This window comes from Hippoglossus hippoglossus, chromosome 19, assembly GCF_009819705.1.
Source record: "Hippoglossus hippoglossus isolate fHipHip1 chromosome 19, fHipHip1.pri, whole genome shotgun sequence".
Taxonomy (NCBI): domain Eukaryota; kingdom Metazoa; phylum Chordata; class Actinopteri; order Pleuronectiformes; family Pleuronectidae; genus Hippoglossus; species Hippoglossus hippoglossus.
This window is the reverse complement of record NC_047169.1, coordinates 19,167,542-19,181,370: the sequence shown is the minus strand read 5'-3', so window position 1 is coordinate 19,181,370 and position 13,829 is coordinate 19,167,542. Positions and strand designations below refer to the sequence as shown.

At 40.4% G+C, this 13,829-nt stretch overlaps 1 protein-coding gene across 1 annotated transcript; it reads right to left on the bottom strand.

The window, feature by feature from the left end:
• Window positions 1-2,961: 2,961 nt before the first annotated feature.
• On the bottom strand, window positions 2,962-9,194 carry LOC117752401 (nucleoside diphosphate kinase A1-like). Its single transcript, XM_034569656.1, has 5 exons — window positions 9,048-9,194; window positions 6,990-7,122; window positions 3,769-3,870; window positions 3,468-3,580; window positions 2,962-3,382 (listed from the first exon to the last, which is right to left on the bottom strand). The coding sequence occupies exons 2-5, from the start codon at window positions 7,116-7,118 to the stop codon at window positions 3,268-3,270; spliced, it is 459 nt and encodes a 152-aa protein (XP_034425547.1). The 5' UTR covers window positions 7,119-7,122; window positions 9,048-9,194; the 3' UTR covers window positions 2,962-3,267.
• Window positions 9,195-13,829: the final 4,635 nt, after the last annotated feature.

Genomic DNA, 13,829 nt, shown 5'->3' with positions numbered 1-13,829 from the left:
TGACAAAACTGCATTAATAGCTTAGATAAATAAATAAAAAAAACGACTGTTGTATGGACTAACTGCTGCTACCCTTCCCCAGACTCTCCCTAAATAATCAAATGCACAATCAGCACCATTTTGGATCTTCTGTTTCTCACTTTCCCTTGTAGATATTCTTGTTTCCCCATTGATCCCCAAATCTATCAGTGGAACATGTTTGACCTTTAGCCACGGGTACCTGTGTATTTAAGGTGTTTGCTCATCAGTAGCTGGACATGGAAGCAATTGTGGATCCTTTTTTGTATGTGGAATTGGGTGCACTGATCAACTGAATGCATGTAGAACAGAGCTCATTGTGCTGAACTTGTTATTTTGTCGTGACCATTTATTTGTTGGACTTGAGTTTGTCTCCTTGTTTCCTCTTCCACTGTAAACAAGAAGCTATGGAAGCCTTTTCCACCAAGAGAGGGAAGGTCAAGATTGTGAGATACAAAGTCAAAATTGAACTCACAAAAGCAAAATTATTGTACTTAATCAAAATATTTATTGTAATGATTTTGACTTAATATTGCATATTAACATAATTTTGACCTATATCATAATTTTGGCTTAAATTAAAAGCGATTATTGTTCAAATTTTGACCAGCTATCACTACAATAATTTTGGCTTGTTATTTCTTAATTCTGGGTTATTAAGTCAAAACATTGACGTATGTTAAAGTTTTGGCTTTAATTTGGTTTTCTCATGATCTGAAAAAGTTTGAATCACTATAATAATTTTGGTTCAATTACACCAGATTTGAACGCATCCCATAGATGACTTAAATTTTAATTTACGATGCCCTTACTTTGAATTACCATGAATAATCTTGTTTTTACCCACCATTCAATTGAATCCCCTCCCCCTGGTGGTGATAGGCTTCCATCAGCAGGACTCAGTTGTAGTCGCAGGGTTGCGGCTCTGTCGGATGGGGGCAGTGATGAGGAGCAAACTGAAGTTAATATTAGTTTTTTCTTGGATACTAACACGGGTCTTTTGTATGTGATGGTCCCCCTCTAATTATATTAAACCATTATATTGTGGTGCTATATATATTTGATAAAAACGACTTAATGTATTGGGATTACTATTGTCTGAAAATACTTGTGAATTGAGAGGGTTATGGTGCAAAATTTATTTTGGATACAAATGAAAAATAATCTATGTTAATAGTTATAAATCTATTGATATTAACACTGACCCTTGAGGTACATTAGATTGCAGTTTAAAGTTTGTACATCTTTTTGATAGTGTGTACTAGTTTCCTTTCATATGGTAATATTTGTGCTGTGATCAAGCTTTGATAGACTTTGTAAATAAAGCCAAATGTTTGGATCATAGTATTGGTTGTAATGGATGGCTTCTTTGTTTACAAGCGTTGCAAACAGTTTCCGCATGGCTGTGAAAGTTTATCTGGTGATTTTTGTAAGATCTGACTTTTACACTGAATAAAAAAGGCTTATGACTACAAACACTGTGGGGTTTCTTTGTCAGAGTTTCAGCACTTGAGTCTTCCAGGAGCACTCTGAGGCAGTAAGTATAAATGGCAGACACTTAAAGGAGCAGAGCAGTGGGTCAGCAAGGGTTTTATGAGAAGTCAAATTCACAAATCACTATTTTCCTTATAAGGTGTAACAAGGAGCAAATCCTCTACTTAACAGGGGAAAGAAAACCTAGAAAGCCACATGCAAGCACGGTGATACACCGGGGCACGGGGGGGGGTGGGCTATAGCCATCTATGCAGCCAAAGTCAAGCCCCCTCAGGCATTTTAGTAGTCTGTTTTTTAATTTTTTAATAATGAATATATAAATAATAAAGTCTACTTAAAAGTTAATAACCATACAGCGGCCCGCTCCTAACTCGATCCCAGACTGCGTGCTCAGGCTGCAATTGTACCGTGTGTGTGTGTGTGTGTAATGCAGTTCATGTGGCCGCACTGACAATATTTTACATCTAAGGTTGCCATAGACATTTATTCTGTAACATTGTAACCAAGGCATTGCAGTGCAGCATATATATTCATATACTTGTGATAACTAGTTTACCGGTATCTTAAAAACATGTGGGCACAGTTGTGGATGCACTTTTGATATTCTTTATTAAATTTCAAATTTTGCGATAGCCTTTTTTGTCCAGAAACATTACAATTGCAGAGTTGTCTTGTTATGCATATTGCATTTATTTTTGTTGTGCTGTTGAATGTTATGAATTGAAGCTGCATAAGTGCTGAAAGACATTTGTCATTTCCTTGTGGTCATATCTAGTTTGTTGAATATTCAACAAATTCAGTTAAGAACTGTCTATATTGAATGTTTTGTGCACCATGTGTTTTTATAGGGAATAATGAGAACTTCCTTTTAAGGTTACAGAACTCTAAGAGATGCTGGGTGAATGAGAGCACATCAAGTATAGTAGGTATTGCCAGTAATGTAGTATTAGAGTACACATGATATGTCTAAGCAATGTAGTTGTAATCATAACCCATGATCAGCTACATAAATCTGATTTATGGTATAAATAATGTTGGAATTTTAGTAATATTTACAAAAATAGATTTCTAATATAGTTGAAGCTTTTTAGGATCATCTTGCATCCAACGGCAACTTTGGTTCTCATGTTTGTTTTTCTGCAGTTCTGAGAAATGTTGTCACAAGTCCTCTAAATGATTATCAAGTATTCAATTTACTGAAGGTGTGTGGCAGTGCAGTTGAACAGATGGGTGTCTACCTGTAATGTGCAAGTTCAAGTTTAGAAGTTATTTGATTTAACATTTTACAGTCTAGGTTTAAAATGGCCTCCTGTGAGGCTTCATCAGTTCAAGTTAAACAAACTGACATCTTCACAGTCTGCCGAGGATCCTGCATGATCCACATCACATACATTTCAGATTTAGAGGATCATCTGTACATCAGTGTTTAATCTGAAGGACGAGACAGTTGGTATTGTGAGCGTTTTATTGAAAAGCAGATCACCTTTAAACAACAGTCAAAGACAAGTTTCAAATCGTTCACTACTGTCAAGGAGAAGGTGGAATGTCACTAAATGGAATGAGCTCAGGAATGTACAGACTAGACCTCCGCAGAGACCAGATCCCAGTACAGTATGACAATGGGCTGAGTGAATGAGGAGACCATGAAGAACTTGACAGTTCTTCCCTCTGCTACAGATGAAAAACTGGAAATCTGAGGCAAAAGTTTCAGTGGTCTCTGACCAGTGAGGGAACTGCTGCAGAAGCCAGGACAGCTCAGTAGAGCCAGCTGGCGGCACAGCTATCGTACTTGACCAGCTCTTCATCTGTGAACCACAGGGAGATCTCCTTGTTGGCACTCTCCACCGAGTCGCTGCCATGGATAATGTTCCTGTGAATAGGAAAAAAAATTTAATCCCAGTCAGCGTTTTACATACTGTATTGGGATGTTTACAGCCGTCGGTTTCAGCACTTACTTGCTGACATCGATGCAGAAGTCTCCTCTGATGGTTCCAGGCTTGGAATCAGCAGGGTTGGTCTCACCGAGCATCACTCTGCCTGTCTTCACTGCACCTTTGCCTTCCCACGCCTGTAAACAGTGATGCGAGATAAATTCACTTTGCTAGTGGTCTTCAAAATAAAACACATTTCTGTAGCAGCAGTCAAACCGGATGATCATTTGCACAGCAGCCTGGTAGCAGAGCTCCTCTCCAGGGTTTAGCCTTTTTGTTTATTGTATAACGCAACATACCGTCATATACAATCATCTCTTCTTACCATGGCAACCACTGGTCCAGAGCTCATGTAGTTGATGAGGGTAGGGAAGAAAGGTCTGTCCTTCAGGTCGATGTAGTGCTTGTTCAGGAGGTCCTTGGAGGCCTGCAGCAGGGAACAAGTAGACACGACGTCAGAGTCCAACTTTACTTACGCCGGGTTTACACCGGACGCGGAAGCGCCGCGCCAAGAAAAGCCAGGCGCCTCCTTTCCGCCCCCGTTACACAATTGTGCTGTTCACATCGGCTGCGATGCACCTCGCGCCCTGCACCGATGGTTTTGGCGTCAAGTCTATTTTTTTCGCTCGCCGCGAGCGTATCGCACCAGGAAACACTGAAAAATGATTTTAAAGGATATAAATGACATATTTTATATGATATAAATGATCAAATATGCATCCCATACTTTGGATTTCCCTTCTGTTGTCCTGGATTTCCAATTCCCCCCCTCTCATTATTAAATTTCCTCATCTGCCCATCCACTACAAGCACACAAGCAGACAGACAGAGCGAAAGAGAGGGGTGGGGGGCGGCTACGAAGACCATCATTTACCCCCGAACCCCGACATTGAACTGGTTACATACAACAACAAGCGGAGAAAGCAGAATCGCGGGCTGACCGGCACGGAGAAATGCGTGTCTGGTGTGAACAGTGGTATCACCATGACGACATTTGCTTAAAACACGGTGTAAATGACCTCGTTGAATATAAATTCCAGGGCTTGCAGATACCACACGAGCAGTATGAAGGCATGTTATGTTTTTTCAATATGTCTGAAGTGTATGTCGCCATTGACTAGAGCTGGGCGATATGGAAAAAACCTTCACTATTTATTTTCATATCAGTTGATAGATATAATGTACATATGCAGCATTTTTTTTCTCAATTTGAATTTATTTTTATATTGCCTTTCCTGTGTCTACCTAACTCTGACCTGCCTTCTGCTGTAACAGAATTTCCCCAGTGTGTGATTTAATAAAGTTTTATCTTAAATCAGCACCACTGCACTGAGGCGCATTTCTCCGCTGGTCAGCAAGCGACTCTGCTCCTCTGTTTTCTAATCACAGCTGCCGAATTCATATTTATGTTCCTGGATAAACGGGGCGTCGCTTCGTCTGCATATATGAAGTTGAAACACTGAGTTACGCCGTAATTTGCGAGAGGAACTTCTGTCTGCAGGAGTGTGTGAGAGTGTTGTGTCTTCGTCCCCCTGCTCGTCTCCGTCCCTCTACACACATTAACTGATAATCACATGGGATATTCACCATCTAGTCCTATAATTCAGCAGTGGAAACCTGCTGAAACTATGAACATAACTCAAAACATTATGTTCAGTCACTGCATCGATGCTGAATCGTCCACCTCTGTGCAGGAGCCCAAACATTAACGTGTGCTGCTGCTCCTACACTCTGTGCGTCAAACCAACCTGATGTGGGCGTAACTATTCCAGCCACATGATTGGTTCGGCGCTATGCTCATTGGCGGTTTGTGTTTTCCGTCAAAACATGGACATACGAGTTCTCGCTACGTTATATCGACATACAATTTCTATCGAGGAAAAGTTATATCGCGATAATTATCGATATCGTTTTATCGCTCAGCCCTACCATTGAATTCAATAGTATTGATTCAGCTGCTACAAAGTTTTCCCCCGAGCCTCCAGAAGTGTTTTGTGGACTCAAACACTTCACCCACCCCTCCATCAGCATAGTGGTGAGTAGATAATGAATGTTCATTTTTCAGTGAACCATCCCTTTAAGAGATGTCACTGTGGGCCGCATCCCACTTGAAGGTGTGTGTAGATTAGAAGTGTGGCCTCCAGATGCTGCCACCCTCGAGTATACAGGTTATTTTAGCTGAGGATGTCTTCCACAGTGAGTCTGGTTCTAGAAGTTTCTTCCAGTTAAGAGTTTCTCTCCACAGAAAATCTAATTTTATTTGTGTAGCCCATATTAACAAATCACAGTTTGACCATAGGGCTTTAACAAGGTGGGACATCCTCCGCCCTTAATCCTCAAAGAGTAAGGAAAAACTACTAAAAAGTCACCTATGTGTCTGCGTGTTGTGGAAATTGTTGAGTTTCTCAAGAAAGATCTCAACCTTAGCAGTGCCTTGAGATGATGCACGTTGTGATTTGGCACAATACACATAAGACTAGGTCAACCTCACTTCTCAGCAGAGGACAGCTTGTACTTTTAATTCAGAAACTGGAACATGTCAACATGCTGTAGGGTTCTTAGGTCTTTTAAGTCATGTATTCCTCTGTAAAAATAAAGCTTTGTTGGATAAAAGGTTAATTACTAAACATATGCTCAATCTTTAAAGGAAATCCTCCACCATGTCGATCAACTCCCATTACATCGGGCTCATTTCTGACTAACATCAGACCAAGTATTAATAGCAAGCTGGAGTTTGTCTAAATAAAAAAGTGGGTGAGTTATGTAATCCATGTTTGTGCCTGAGGACACAACAACTGTGGCAACATACAATACATCCCACTCTAATGTCAAAGTGTATAACCACAAATCCTGTAAGCAGATGTCTCAACCAATCAAAAAGAGCAAACATCCAGCAAAAGAGGCCAAATAATAACACTAGTGATGTCAAATCTACAAAATTCAGTCTGCAATTTATTCAACCACGATTCTCTTTCAGAATAAGACTGAGCTCAAAATGACTCATAACTGAGAAGGAAACATTTCAGTGGGATGACTAGTTGAAAATATTACATGCAACTCTAAATTCAATAAGCTCCACCTCTTCTGGACACTGTTCAGTTATACTTAGTCAGAATGTACTTGGCTCCCACTTACATGTCACTTCCTGCTGAATTGCAGACAGCAGGATTAATTAGAATTAATCTTTCCCTCAGTGACAGTCATTTGTATCGAGACCCAGAAAAATACAGGTCATTTTAAAAACAGAAATTCTTGCATAATGCAGGGTTATAAATGAACCACTCAGCATGGTAAAGAAAACATCCCAATCTGTCACAGCTCAGATGTTCAAGGATCAGGGGACGCTGGTCGTGCTACAGTCAGGAATAGACAAGAGCAGGCTAATCAGCTCACCGGAGGTCTTAAGGGTTACTCTGCACACTTACATGATCATGTGCACATCCTATAGCAGTTAAAAATATCACCCAGTGACCTTCACGAAAGGAGCCACTGTAACATCCCTCACCCTACAGGTGAATGCAAGCATATTATATTCTGTTTACTTACATGAACCATCTTCATGGCCACAAGTTTGAAGCCCTTAGCCTCAAACCTCTTGATGATATCTCCAACGATGCCCCTCTGCACACCATCGGGCTTGATGGCAATAAAGGTACGCTCCTTAAGCTCGGCCATGATTCTGAAAACAAAGCAGAGGGGGAAAAAAAGGATTGAAGACAATTAAAAAAGTGTAAACTCCTGGAGGAGGAAGCCCGAGTGTCACTCACACCACTTGGTTGCATTTGGCACAGGCGGGGCCGGCTGCCGAGGGCCCCGACCCCATGGTACAGGGAACGCACAGACGATGTGAAGGTTAGTGCCGATCTGACTACTGAACCACTGTGACTTGTTGCCAGCCCCGCCCACAGAGGAAACAACTTTATCCCTGCACTGTCAGGTACACCGGACAGAGTCCAGCACAGGTTTAGCTGCTCACACCTCATGCATGTAGCAAGTCCCTGAAGAATGACGTTACTAATAATTTCTAGAATTCAATTAACACTATTTTACCATTCTTATTTCTTTTCCATGTGCAAAATAGTTTTAAACTTGTGCACGTCAAAGATCAAATGCAAATGTAGGGGTCCTTTGAAGGGCCCAACCCATATGGATCCAATTCAGTTCTTTGTTAGATTTATTGGCAGGTGGCCAAAAAAAAAAAAAATGCATTACTGCCATCTACTGGGTCTTCATCGATCAGACAAAATTGAGTAAGAAACAGGACAAAGAATAAACACTGAACCCAGGTAAAATATGGAAAAGCAATACGATCAAAATGTGTTTTGAGCATAGATTTTAAAAGAGGCCACAGACAAATTTCCTCAGGCAAGGCGATCCAAAGCCTTGGGGCACATAGTGGACCCCTGCCCAAGGATGGGTTACACGGGGAAAAGAGATCTGAAATATATTGTAAGCCCATGTAGTGATTTGTAGGTAATTAAAAAGTACCTTAAAATCTGTTCTAAAAAACAGTGTGTAGCCTAGTAGTCTATAGTTTTTGCCATTTAAACATGTAAAAAAGGCTGATGCAGTAATCCAGGCGTGATGAGCTAACATGTAAAATGATTTCAGTATCTTTAAAAACTTAACACAGGTCAGAACACTAGAGACATCTCTCATAAAAGCATGTCTGTGCAAGTTCGGTGATGTGCAGTCTGAAGCGCAAGCTGCAGTCAAACACAAGGCTTAGATTTTAGAACAGACTTGATGTGTTCCCACATTAGGGAGTGACACTTTTTGTCGATACCCATTTATCTGCCAATATAAAATGTTAAAAAAAGAATTTGGCAATGATTCTTAGGTGTTATTATTAAACCCTTATGACAAAGAAATGTAATTGCATAAAGACGGGGGTGGGGTCTGTCTATTTCACGGTCAGGATGAACGGCTGGTCAGACAACAAAAGAAAAGGTCAGGACACCTGCTCGAGCGACATTATAATTTCACTTTTCACAACAATTAACTCAGATAAGCAACACACACACTAGATGAACAGTATGCGATCAGGTCTGTACAGCCCAGTGAGTTCACTACTACAGGAAGTGGATGTGATGACTGGTGTAAAAATGTCTGGGAGCTGCTGGCTGCACTTTGACAGTTCTTCAGTCTGTCGGAGGTTCGAGCTTCCGGCTGAAACTCATTCAAACCTGACCACAGCTCTCCCCCCCCGTAGCAGAGACCCATCCAGGAGACCTGGGAACAGCCAGCACAGGCCCGGGCCTCCGCCAACAGCCACATGGTCTTTTGTTCCGCAGACAAATCACCTCCAGCCCCGTCAGCCGGTGAACGCCTCGCTGCGCCACGACCGCACCGGAGCAACGTGTCCTTCACTTCCGTCTTCCACATAACGTTTCCCTTTACTTTTAAATAAAAGGATTTAACTGAGCTGGAAGCAAGTTAGTGTTTGTACGTAACGTGCCAGTAAAAGCCGGCTTCTTCAGATAAGTATCAAAACGAGGAGCGCCGGCCTCAAACCGCTTCCTTTAAACCACAGGGTTGATACGGAACGTGTGCGACGTGCAGGTGGATATTAAACATGGGTAAAGAAGTTTAACGGGACGTTACCTGAGAGTAGAGAGATCTGGTGACAGCAGCTGACAGCCTGGTTAACGTGGGAGAGGAGCACAGAGGCTGCGCGGGCCGCTTTTATATGCGAGGAGGCGGCTGATCTACGGCAAGTCGGAGGAGCCACAAGGGCAGAGCGCGGAACGGGGCGGGTCACGTGTGGGTGAAGCCCCGATGGAGAAAATCTCCTCGAGCTAAAGTCCGGAGCATAATCATGTGTGACTACTCGTGTTATGATAAAGTGCAATATGTATAGAGAGATTGTCTATTGAAATATTACACTGTCAAATCAAAGACAGTATTGAACTGGAGGGATTATAGATAATAGAAATAATTACATAATTTTATAATTAAAAAAATATATTTTCTTATGTCAAGTAAAAAACAAAATACATAACAGAAAGCCTTTTTTTTATGTGTCTTAAAATAACATGCTTCATTTTGGAAAAAAAGTAATATAAAAAAATTCTAATCGAGTTTACGATTTTCTTGTCTTGTAAATTTTAGTCACGTGAGATGATTAACAGAACATGAAATTGATTTGAGTTTCCTGAGCTGCTAAACCACTGCAGTAAAGGCTAGGAAATATGCGATGGTTAAAATAGAAACGTTTAATCAAAATGTTAAAATTCTCAATGATTTATCAGATATGGATTTGGGTCCGGATTGGATGACGGCCCACGCTCTGCCTGTTAGTGACCCCTGCCATAGACTGTATATATAAGATAACATCTTTGACTACATTTCACATTGCACTCATTAGATTTTACACATGTTCATTTTACTATAATTTACCATCACTTTAGTAACATAGCATCACTTTCTATCCCGGATTTGTTTGTGTTGAGAATATGTTACAGTTCACGTCAAGGTACATTAAAGATTGTCGATTGAAGTAAGCACACAGCCATCATTTAGTTCAGTTACCTTTTTATTTTGTTGCAGTTTGAAACATTGTTGTGTTATACTTACCATGTGCTCCTATGTTCTGTCCCTCCATGTAGTAGTGGTATTTGTTGTGTTTCCTTTTTTTCCCTTTAAAAGAGCCATTTAGTGGTTGTGAATGAGCCTCTGTAGTGGGAAATAAGGTGAGAGGATCCTGTTTGCAGGAAGTATAGTGTGTCTTACCTGCTCTTGATGGTCAAGGCTCAAGGCTGAAGGGTGGAATTGCACACCCAATTTAAAATGGAGAAATCATATGCCCTCCTTTACCTGACATCAGAGTTTATGTCCCTAAATATGCACTCTTAGAAAATATTAAGAATTTCTTTATTCGTATTTCGACATTCCTATTGGTTTGAATTATGCCTCTTTTGTCCTTGCTCCTTATTATATTTATTTATTTCAAAATTATGCCAAATGTTGTATCACGACTGTATACAGCATATACCTGTATATTTATTTCTTAAGATTCCCAATGTCTTTTTCTTGTAAGAATGCTTTCCTTGCACAGTGCTGTGTTTGTTCTCAACCATTTCTATTATAAATGTTTTAAAATGCTTCAATGAAAAAGGAAAAAACATACAGCATCAGTAAAAAGGTTGTAGGTAAGTAAACATGCAATATAAACATTAGGACATATAAAAATAGCAATACAGTGTAAACAGAATATTTACAGTGTGAACAGGATTGCCGGATTCAGACAGAAAATGAGTATTGTGCCATTCAATTAGGTGAATTTGTTGTGTAGTCCCAGAGTTTGGTGCATACTGGGAGCAGTGGTGGTTGTACACTCTGACAGCAGCAGGAAGGAAGGACCTGCTACTTCTCTTTCACTCAAATTATACGTTCTTATACACAATCACTCTTTGTTGTATTGATTATACGTCATATTGTGTTTGCTGAAACAAAAAGAATCAGCTCTCAGATAAAGACCACCCTAAACTTCTCAGACTGTACCATTTCAGTACCTTCAAACTATTTTACAATCCAAGCCCACAGTGGGGTGGGTAAGTATGCCTGACAAAAGACTTTAGAAATCTGAAAAATAATGTTATCTTAAGTATGGTAAGAATAAGATAATCAATCTTGCTGTGTAAAAAAAACTGAAGTTAGTTTCATTTCAAATAAAATGTTCCTGTTTGATTAGGCAAAAAATAAACTGAAGCCGGCAGCTGGGCTAATTTGTAATATAATTTAACACAGAAAAGTGAAACAAATTTTTAAGTTATCATTTAATCAGACTTTATTGATCATCATTATGACTACCTATCAAGGAGGTTATGTTTTTAGTAGAGCTACTCCATCAGTTGTATTGAAACTTGGTGGAAGGATGGGGTGTGTGGCAAGGAAGAGCAGATACAGTGTTGGGGTGGATCTGGAGAAAGAGGCGGATTCAGGAAACTTTTGTATCACTCCCTTTTTTTTTGTTGGTTTTGCCATTTTCACCAATTTCACCAATTCATGGATTTTGATGAAAAAACGAAGCAAACATTTAGGGGATGTTGCCATGGATGTGAGGTCCATGGCAACAAATGTTTTGGCAAATGTTTTTGAGACTAGGGCCATGTGGTTGAAAGTGTTGCTGAGTAATGTTGCAGATATGTCATGATACTGATTCATTCATGTTATACAATGCGAATATGATTCCTGACTGACTCCCCTCCAGTCTCTCCTCTGCAGTTTGAGACAAAGTGTTGATAGTACTCCAGGGAGGCTGGTTGGGTGGGCTACACTATTTTGCACCTTTAGTAAGGGGCCAGAGGGACTGCAGAAGTCCCCACTGTTTTTTACTCAAAGTTCAGCCTCTCTGCAGATATATTTGTTCATTTTAAAATGTACATATAGCAGCTAGTACATAGAAATAAAAATGCTGGGAGTCGTGACATTCTCTGCTCCTCCGCACACCCTTGAATGCTTAACCTTCAGGCTGTTTTGTATTAAAGTCTGTGTTTGCAATCCTAGGTTACCCATTATGACCACCATGATAAGATGATTTGACTCACACAGATGTGTTAATATGAAAACATTTGTGCACACATGTTCTGTATAGTTTATTTACTGATTTATATAGTATGTAAGTATTCTATATCCTCAGGCTTGTAGCCTACGAATAAAGCTTTTAAGAGGAATTAAAGATTAAAATCTGCAGTTATTATATTTTATGGAAAGAGCTGCACGATAGCCATAAAGTCACTGCGCTTTACATCATATTCTAGGAAATAATCTTGATACATCCTGTGGGTTACGGCCTTACTCTCAATACCTTATGTAGATTAATGGAGTTTTCTGAGCCTCGCTTCCTAGGAGTATGAAAACATTACGTATGTCGGGCCTTATCAAACCTCTGAGATTTAATCTGCTTTGAAATATCCAGTTTTCATACATTGGTTCCTCAGCTGGCTGCCACTGGCTTTAATAGAAGCAGCAGCAGAGCGTGAGACCCGGAGATGAGTGTATCCCTCACACTGGGAGTGTTTGTGGCTCCGCTGCCTCTGATCAACTCTGATTGTTAGATGGATGGAAGACATACTGGAATACACAAAGCCTCAGGTTGAGATCACTTTTCCTGAGGTGAAATGTACAGCCCTGCACACATGCACATGCATAGAATTACAACTGCCCATATTATATGCTCTCTCTCTCCCACACACACACAGACACACACACACGTTTCATTGACACTCGCAATCATTCATTGCAAAATTGAGTTTTCTGAGACATGGTTTCGCAACAGTGTCTCTCACACACATACATCAGATGGTTGTATGCACATACACTTGCAATCAGTGATTTACTACTGTATGCTGCAGCGTTTTGATACTAGACCCCCCATCAGGCAAAACTATTATGCCCTATATTTAGGGGACTGAAATTCGGTGCTGCCTGATTCAAATTAAGGGGCCTTAGTAGAGGTGTGTGCTCTACTGAGTATCATTATTTTCCTCTGTTCATTTTCTCTCCCTGCATGGGCTCTTTCTCCTCTCCTCTCCTCTGAATTACTTTCGTCATGCACCTCCAGCAGTGAATGCTCCTATAAACAAATAGAGAGTTAATCTCTTGTTCTAATCTCCTTCTCTCTAGTCCTAGTCCTATTTTTACCAGGGTTTAAGGTCAGGATTAGACCATGCTTCTCTCACTCTCTCTACCTCTCCATTACACTTTGCTGTGTATATAAGGGATGAAATTATTGACAGTTAAGTACACCACTCCAAAGCTTTGCAGTCAGGTGAGGGTCTGTGTTTTGTCGTGGCCTGTTGTGCTTCTGGCAGAGAGGCAGATGCAAAACAGGATGCAAACTAAGTAATCCAAACTCGGGAGAAACAGAACAGACCAACTGACACAAAGTGAGAAGAAGCACAGTGCGGAGGCAAAGAGACACAGGGGAAACATGGGTGCACTGGAGCAGGAGGTAAAACAACTGCAGACACATGAGGAAGGACATGTCTCCAAATAAAACTGAAAATAAGAAAACAAAATCCATACATGGAGTCACTCAAGAGGCAGATCCTAACAGAGACAGCTGAGGCAAGCATTCGTTTTTTCATACAAAGTTCGGGCTTACAATAGATTTGAATAAAACTTTGAATAAAAAAAATATTCAAAGAAGAGCAAATTTCCTGCTGTTACCTCACAGGCCTCCAGGCACATTCAGGACATAACCGGCATTGCCTTAGTTTGATGATTTGCTCTTTACTGTGCTTAAAAACAAAAGGCAGGACACATCGTCTGCAGAAAATATCAAGCAGTTTACTCTGTCATAGAAAATTGTCATTTTGCCTTTAGTAAATGTTGATAAAAATATTCTTGCAGTCAAAATGTTTGTTTATAGCCTCAGACTGC